This window comes from Halichondria panicea, chromosome 1, assembly GCF_963675165.1.
Source record: "Halichondria panicea chromosome 1, odHalPani1.1, whole genome shotgun sequence".
NCBI lineage: Eukaryota > Metazoa > Porifera > Demospongiae > Suberitida > Halichondriidae > Halichondria > Halichondria panicea.
In genome coordinates this window covers 4,693,340-4,702,087 of record NC_087377.1, presented here as the reverse complement: position 1 = coordinate 4,702,087, position 8,748 = coordinate 4,693,340, and the positions used below count along the sequence as shown (strand labels likewise).

Sequence of the window (8,748 nt, the reverse complement as noted above, 5' to 3'; positions counted from 1 at the left end):
CCCTTTTTCAGAGGTGTTACATTCCGGCCACTTACCCCATTCTTAGTACAAGCAAAGTGCCACACCCTCTTTCTGTATTTCAATACGGTAAAGTTAAGCATTACATATTACCGTATAGCGCGAAATTTTTGAGGCACTTATATTTCTAGTGTGGATTGGCCTCTAAAAACCATTTCGTTGCACAATGTTCGCGGAATGACTGCTTACCGGAAGCCACGCCTTTAAATCTTTGATGATAGCAGGTAATTCTAATTAAAGAACACTTTTTGTGGACTTAATTTTTTTGTAGAATTCTAACCCACGAAATCCGCGAAAATTAAGCCCCTCGAAAATTTCGCGCTATAAGGTATATTATGCACACAGTCAATAGTCGGAGTCATAATTATGATCCTACTACACACAAAACAACACTTATAATAATACTAAACACTAAAATTAATATAAAAATTCAGCTAAAAGGAACTGCTCCAAATTGATCTACAGTTGTCATTGTCGGCGTAACCTTTGAACCCTCTCTAAAGGGGGGTGCTCCAAATAAATCTCGTCTTGCAATGTCAGCATGCAGTATTATGAGTGGGTGGGGTAGAGGAACGTCCGTCAAATGAAGTGGTACCAAAGTCATCCGTAGGAAATGGACTGCCAGTCTGTGAGGTGTGTGTGTGGGTGTGTGGGGGGGGGCAGGTGTGTGTGTGTGTGTGGGTGGGTGAGTGAGAGGGTGGGAGGTTCAATAAGCAGTATATACAGTCCCTCTATAATACAGCCAGGTTTAATAAGGGACCCAGAGTCAGCCTCTGCCCAGCCTAGGGGTCACCACAATAAACATTCTGTACATAAGGCAAGTACCGTCTTACTAGTATTTTGCTGGTGAAAAACCTACGAAGGAGCCGAAAATTTGACCTTTTGCAGTCTAACTATTCCGTTCTGGCAAGGATTGTGTGTATTTACTAGTAATTTTATTGTAGCAAATTGATCAACCATCACAAAACATTCTAGGTAGCTAGTAGAAAGTCTATTACGGAAAACACTACACACACACACATACACACACACCCACACACACACACCACCTACCCACTCACCACTGTGGTCGTCTGATCCTATTCTTTGTGGAGTGAATGGGTCATGACCAAAAGCACTGTCTACGCTTTTATGGAATCCTGCATTCTGATTGGATGGCTTCAGGTTCGTTACTCGTTGTTGCCCTGGCGACTAGACCAGTTACCTATTCCGCGAGGTCGATCTCGAGATGAAATGGTTGTCGTGGTAACCCCTGTGTCAATAGCCCTCGTAGCGTTGATGGGGGTGATAGTCACGGAGGGTTTTGATTGGTTTGTTGGTTTCTTAGCAACAGGACGAGTCTTTTTCGAAGAAGGGAGGGGATTGGGTGGACCAGGGGAACGCTGTGTGGACATGTATAATTATATAATGGTGAAATAAAATTTAAACACTCAAGGTCACCAATGTATAATCAATAAGCACCCTCTATAATACAGCCAGGTTAATGGGCCCCAAAGTGTCCATAGCATGTGTTTGGACCTGTGTTAGCTGGCCACCCTCTATAATACAGCCAGGTTAATGGGCCCCAAAGTCTCCATAGCATGTGTTTGGACCTGTGTTAGCAGGCCACCCTCTATAATACAGCCAGGTTAATGGGTCCCAAAGTCTCCATAGCATGTGTTTGGACCTGTGTTAGCAGACCACTCTCTATAATACAGCCAGGTTAATGGGCCTCAAAGTCTCCATAGCATGTGTTTGGACCTGTGTTAGCAGGCCACCCTCTATAACACAGCCAGGTTAATGGGTCTCAAAGTCTCCATAGCATGTGTTTGGACCTGTGTTAGCAGGCCACCCTCTATAATACAGCCATTGTTGGTCTACCCAACACTAAGGTACTCACAAAGACATTAGTGACATGGTTGGTGGTTCCTGTGATCCTGGACACCACCTCAGACACTTGCCAGATACTGGGACGCAGCTCAAGATCAGAGGTCAACAGATACGCTACAAAGAGGGGGAGAATACACGTACCATTAGAGCAACATACAGTCACTTAGGACTTAAGGCTGGTGTGTGTGTGTGTGTGTGTGTGTGTGTGTGTAAGGGGGTGGGGTGTGGGTGTGTGTACATGTACCTGTCAAGTTGTGCAGGTCTTGTGTGTAGGGAGAGTCTTCTGTACTGAGCACTGACTATGGCTAGAGGGTTGTCACCAAATGGAGTATCCATGAAGCACAGCTTAAACAGTAGTACGCTCAGTGCCTGTGTGTGGGCGGGTGCGTGTTGTGTGAGGGTGTGATGATATGCGTACCATTAGATTTGTCTCATTGAGAGCTTTCAAATGAGTATCATATAACTAATTATTGTTAGCCTACGATAATTACGTTGTGTGTAAATAAATTTGTACAATGTACGTACTCAGATGTCAGATTTGGTGGTGATGGTTTTGCCAGGATATACGGAGACCATCTCTGGAGATCGATAAGGTATTGTGGTGAAGCGTGAGATCTCATCAGAACATTCCGTGGCCCCCATCTCCTGTAGGTACAGACATATGTAGCAGCTAACAGTACAGTGCATATAACAAATTGTTTATTTTTTTGCAATTTACCATCCACTCCTCACACACCCACACACCATACCCTCCCACACCACACCACACCATCCACTCCTCACACACACACACACACCCACCCACACACCACCCACACACCATACCTCGGGGTGCATGCTCTTGAGTAAACAGCTTCCATAGTCACAGAGTATGTATGTGTCGTGCACAGAGTCATGGAGTATGTTCTCAATCTGTACACACACAAATCAACACATTGGGGAGATGAATGGTGAGGACGTTGGCATACACTGTAGTCCTATAAACACATGTATATAATGTGTCTTATAATTATGCGATAATTATAATTATAAACACCGCAATTTCAATAGGATTTGTACAGGCCGCAAATCAATATTACTGTGCTATGCAAAAGTATGTAATTATTATGATAGCCGCTCGCATATTAACCCTTTAACCGTCGGATTCTTAATTAACAGTGAAGTGAAATGTCTGTAAATTCTCTATCGGGTTTCCAGAGCAATAAAATGCCTAACAACCATATACCAATAGAATGCCCATACAACAAGGAATAAAATGGTGCAACATGTGTTGCCATAACAACCACGGTTATTACGCTCACCCGTTTTTATCATTTTAAATGCTCGGCCAGCGGTGAGATAAAATCCAAATTTTTTTTTTTTATGGATCAGCCTATCATATGGTATAGAGGCTTGACTAATCTTGATTTTCACATCATATGAATGTAACAGTGCTAAGATATATCAATTTGAAGTACAATATGTACTATAATTATCCGTGAACGATCTATGAAATTTACAAGCTCACATAAAGACTGTTCATTGTTTTGTGAAATTGATCTCTTTGGACACACCCTTTAATTATTCCTATGGATGTAATGCGCATGCGCACTCATTCCCCAGATCCAGATCCTCCTGGCAGAATCATATTTTTCTTGAGGGCCTGGTAAGCCACAAAACACTATTATAGATAACAATATGCATGTACACAAGTCTTTTCTTCTTAAATATTATAATTATACACTGCATGAACTACAGATCCAATTTTCTTCTTTCTTGAGGTCCTGGTATTAAAGCCACATAATACAACAATAGATGCATGTAATAAGTCTTTTCTTCTCAGTGACTTTATATAGATAAGCTAACTTTATGAAATAATTATGCACTTCCGCTTATAATTAATTGAAAATAAAATCTTCTTCTTTGTTGCTTCCTAGATCCTTGAGGTCCTGGTATAAGCAGCCACAAAACACAACAATGATACCATAATTATACAATTGCAATTCAGTTTTAGACAGATTATTTTATACACTTTTTCCTCTTCTATACTTTTGAGCGAAAGCAAATCATGGCGAGAGGCATTAGCACAGCGCCAGCTTGAACACTAGTTCTATTTTAGCTATACTATACTTACACTACTGATATTCTAGCTATACTAGATCTATACTACTTGCCAGAGTCACACAGTGAGCCCTCTCCTGGTCTTTCACCGTCCTGGTCTAGCGTCTAGGTCCATGTCATGCATGTCCTCAGTCCCAGACAGTTCATCAGCGTCTGGCATAAAGCTGGTAGCCTTTGGGAGGTATCCTACTATCCCCTCTCCTTCATAGGCACTGTCATCACCAGAGGAGACATCGCCATTGCTGTCCTCAAGCTGTTCAAGCACATCGGCACAAGTAAACAATCTAGCCATAGCTATAAACTTCGTGCGGTAAGATGCTAATGAAATTTTAACATAGCAACGTGGCTTGGAAAATTCTAGACTAAATTGCACGTGATTCTACAGCTCTTCCTCTATACAGGGATGTGCGTAGTTCGAGCTACTTCCTAAGTATCGCAGAATTAGAATTTCGCAAAAAAAGTCACTATTGCGGGCCACGATCGTGGCCCTTGACGGTTAAAGGGTTAATAGCAGTAGTATAAGATCACATATTTATTTGTCCGTGACATCACAGCTATATACACTATGGGATAGAGCTATATTGAATGCTACACACATGTACAGTGGAGCTCATCTTATGAGCCACATCTCAAGAAAGGCCAACTATGATATCATATCACAGACAAAATTTTTTTCCCCAAACGTGTCCGTTACAAAGAGGTTCAATTGTAATGACCTTGAGGTCACGATGTACATGTATGATGGGTTTTGCCCGATGGTGTAGCCTAGCAACGGCCTTGGCAACATCAGAGAAGATATGCAACACTTCACGTTGTCTCAGTCGAGTGCCCGCTGATAATCGCTGATTCAGCAAATCTATCACCGAAGTACCTATTTATACAGGAACAAATAATAATAATAATATCAAGATTACTTCCATTTATCACTAATTAGCTACAATAAGTGTTAGTGATTCTCACTACTAGATAACAGAATGTCAACACTTGATTAGAGGGAGTGGGAATCACTACTAAGCTGATTGCAACATGTCAACAACGTGTACTTTCTAAAAGGATACTGAACAATAATACCTAGTACTGCTCTTCCCCAATCATTTTCGAAGTTGCGGGTTTTTTCATTGCAGCCAATTAAAGCCTAACATGTGGTAAACTAGGTGGTTGTCTAGATGTGGTTTGTACCAACCACCAGCACCGACACATCCCTGGCTCAGGGGGTACCTGTACATAACTCAGGGGGTATACCACTACATAACTCAGGGGGTATACCACTACATAACTCAGGGGGTACCACTATAACTCAGGGGGTACCACTACATAATTCAGGGGGTACCTGTATATAACTCAGGGGGTATACCACTACATAACTCAGGGGGTACCACTATAATTCAGGGGGTACCACTATAACTCAGGGGGTACCACTACATAACTCAGGGGGTACCTGTATATAACTCAGGGGGTATACCACTACATAACTCAGGGGGTATACCACTACATAACTCAGGGGGTACCACTATAACTCAGGGGGTACCTGTATATAACTCAGGGGGTATACCACTACATAACTCAGGGGGTACCACTATAATTCAGGGGGTACCACTATAACTCAGGGGGTATACAACTACATAACTCAGGGGGTACCACTATAACTCAGGGGGTACCACTACATAACTCAGGGGGTACCTGTATATAACTCCATTACTATGAGGACCTCGTGTACATCACTGGATATCTGCTTAGTAATGGATGAAATGTATGTCACAGAATACGAGCAATCAGACAGAGCCTTGGTGACAGCAATCTCTTGTTTGGTGAGGTAGAGGTCAGCATCATTGTTCACTGCCACTCTCTTCAGAGCTAGCTTGCGTCCATTACTGGCTCTGACCACAAAGACGCCATGTAGCAAAGCCACCTAGTGTGTGTTGTGTGTGTGGTGTGTGTGTGAGGGGGTGTAGGTACTGTACAGTGGATTGCGCTTGCAACAGAATTTCACAATATGAAGATTATCGTTAATTTATGTGTGTGGGGGATGGTGTGTGAGGAAAATGGCTGACAATACTTATATAGGACGGCTAGTACATTTTGCAAAAGAGCGTTTATTAATTTGGCATCTTAGGCGTGTTTACTACAGCAATGAGGTTGTATCCTAAACAAGTTATGAGAAGTCTCACCCAGGCACCCTATATGCAAGGCCAGGTCTAATTCCCCAGTCAGTATGAGGACAACACTTCAAGAGTCAAATTAGAGTCAAATTGGGGGGGGCAACACATTGAGAGGCATTATCACCTAATCATGATTATACAGTATAGGTAGTTGTCACCTGAGCTGAAACGGTACTTGCTGACACTGGAGTGACACCAGAGACACACAATCCGTTGAGGTGTCCTGTCCGTCCTGTACCTGGGGGATACCAAACACAGAGGTCAAAGTGCACAGAATTGCAGGAGAGTTTGTAGCCATTTCAGCTTGTTGCAGTATGCAGTAAGCTGTGCAAATTAATGATAGTCAAATAACTAAAGAATTGCATGGACAATCTCAACTATACATAAAAGTTCTACTGAAAATTAATAAGTCATCAATTAGTAATATTAAAGGTAGCGCTCACCTTTCCCCTGAGTCAGAGTGTTGGTCCATTGTGTCCAGTGCACCGTGCTAGCTAGTAGGACCACTCCAATGGATGTGCTCTCAGAGTATTAGAACTGATGAATGAAGCACATGGCCAGTGGGTAAAGGATCGTCAAACCATTAGACAAAATATGTTTCCTTTTGTAGATTTGATAACCCTTTACCAGACACGCTCACACACACACACAAGATGGAGACTGCTGGTGAGGAAAAGCATTCACTTGTCCTTCCCTCTATGAGCTTCTACAAGGCTGGATATCGGGTGGATACTCCTCCAAAAGACCAGCAGCAATGGATCACAAGGCAAAGAGCATCGCAACGAGTACAAGTGATTGGCTAGTCATGATCAAAAGTGGACCACCTAGTATAGTGTATAGGCTGCTTTAGATGACTGGCATTCAATATCTGCTAATAGATATCATTACTAGTGATCAAACTATACAGCTTCTGTATCAAATGCATCCATTGCTGCACATTTGTTGACCCGTTACTTCATTGCGTACAGTGATGGAGAGCACGAGAGGGGCGGAGTCAGTGACCAGTTGCTATGACAACATATGATGGAGGACTTACAAGGTGACACTGTGGAGTTTGCGTACAACCCATTGGACGTCTTGCACTGCAGATAAAGGAACACAATTAAGAAATAGTGAGTACTGCCGCGTGCAGAGTGTGACTCTTTCCCCCACCAGAACTTTGATCTGAGCATGTCATGTGATAGGCCTTGTCTAGAGCTACAGAATGCTTCTCTTAGTTTTGATATTGATTGCTTTTTAGTGAAGTTATGACCTCCGGAAAGTTGCTTAAATTATACATTTTATGGGGAAAGCGTTGTGTTAAATCAGGCCTAAGTTTGAGAGCCCCATAACTTGTGACAGTTTCCAAGATAATGTGTGTATTTAGTAGTGCTACAAGACTGTACATACACAATCAATTATTGCAGCTCAAGTTGATTTGAAGAAATGAAAAATTATGTTTAAGATAATAATTTTTATTGTGGAATTATCTACTAGTGAGTGAGTGGTCTGATTGTTCTCTCACTTGTTAGATTCGTGAGGGTCAGTTGTTCACTCTGTTGGATGCTGATGATGATCAACCCATTGGGCGTTAGATAAAAATACAATCGACCTAAGGAACAGTGAGTACTGCCACGTGCAGAGTGTGACTCTTTCCCTAACCAAACGTTTTGTAGTTTGTGCTTTTTGCGCTGTACTCCCCCTTGCATGTGTGACTGTGTTTTGTAGTTTGTGTTTTTTGCGCTGTACTTCCCCCTTGCATGTGTGACTGTGTTTTGTAGTTTGTGCTTTTTGCGCTGTACTCCCCCCTAGCATGTGTGACTGTGTTTTGTAGTTTGTGCTTTTTGCGCTGTACTCCCCCCTAGCATGCATGTGTGACTGTGTTTTGTAGTTTGAGCTTTTTGCGCTGTACTCCCCTCTTGCATGTGTGACTGTGTTTTGTAGTTTGTGTTTTTTTGCGCTGTACTCCCCCCTTGCATGTGTGACGGTGTTTTGTAGTTTGTGCTTTTTGCGCTGTACTCCTCTCTTGCATGTGTGACTGTGTTTTGTAGTTTGTGTGCTTTTTGCGATGTACTATCCCCCCTTGCATGTGTGACTGTGTTTTGTAGTTTATGCTTTTTGCGCTTTACTCCTCCCTTGCATGTGTGACTGTGTTTTGTAGTTTGTGTTTTTTTGCGCTGTACTTCCCCCTTGCTTGTGTGACTGTGTTTTGTAGTTTGTGCTTTTTGCGCTGTACTCCCCCCTTGCATGTGTGACTGTGTTTTGTAGTTTGAGCTTTTTGCGCTGTACTCCCCTCGCATGTGTGACTGTGTTTTGTAGTTTGTATTTTTTGCGCTGTACTCCCCCCTTGCATGTGTGACGGTGTTTTGTAGTTTGTGCTTTTTGCGCTGTACTCCTCCTTTGCATGTGTGACTGTGTTTTGTAGTTTGTCCTTTTTGCGCTGTACTCCCCCCTTGCATGTGTGACTATGTTTTATAATTTGTGCTTTTTGCGCTGTACTCCCCCCTAGCATGTGTGACTGTGTTTTGTAGTTTGAGCTTTTTGCGCTGTACTCCCCTCGCATGTGTGACTGTGTTTTGTAGTTTTTGCGCTGTACTCCCCCCTTGCATGTGTGACGGTGTTT

General features: G+C 42.6%; 1 protein-coding gene and 1 long non-coding RNA gene across 2 annotated transcripts; one reads left to right on the top strand and one right to left on the bottom strand.

Annotated features, from left to right (window-relative positions):
* Positions 1 to 97: 97 nt before the first annotated feature.
* Positions 98 to 6,714, bottom strand: LOC135337054 (AP2-associated protein kinase 1-like). The gene is made up of 10 exons (XM_064532952.1): positions 6,590 to 6,714; positions 6,305 to 6,384; positions 5,668 to 5,896; positions 4,704 to 4,858; positions 2,713 to 2,799; positions 2,413 to 2,532; positions 2,132 to 2,256; positions 1,898 to 2,001; positions 1,080 to 1,400; positions 98 to 644 (listed from the first exon to the last, which is right to left on the bottom strand). Exons 3-6 carry the CDS (start codon positions 5,681 to 5,683, stop codon positions 2,413 to 2,415), a joined length of 378 nt encoding a protein of 125 aa, XP_064389022.1. The 5' UTR covers positions 5,684 to 5,896; positions 6,305 to 6,384; positions 6,590 to 6,714; the 3' UTR covers positions 98 to 644; positions 1,080 to 1,400; positions 1,898 to 2,001; positions 2,132 to 2,256.
* Positions 6,715 to 6,785: 71 nt separating this feature from the next.
* On the top strand, positions 6,786 to 7,707 carry LOC135337643 (uncharacterized). The gene is made up of 3 exons (XR_010395207.1): positions 6,786 to 6,937; positions 7,115 to 7,258; positions 7,658 to 7,707. It is a non-coding gene; the product is annotated as an uncharacterized LOC135337643 (long non-coding RNA).
* Positions 7,708 to 8,748: the final 1,041 nt, after the last annotated feature.

Coding starts and splice junctions, on each gene's coding strand:
- LOC135337054 (XM_064532952.1), bottom strand. Junction 2,800..4,703: donor ATGTACATCGTGACCTCAAG/GTCATTACAATT, acceptor GTGTGTGTACAG/ATTGAGAACATACTCCATGA. Junction 2,533..2,712: donor TCAAGAGCATGCACCCCGAG/GTATGGTGTGTG, acceptor CTGTACCTACAG/GAGATGGGGGCCACGGAATG.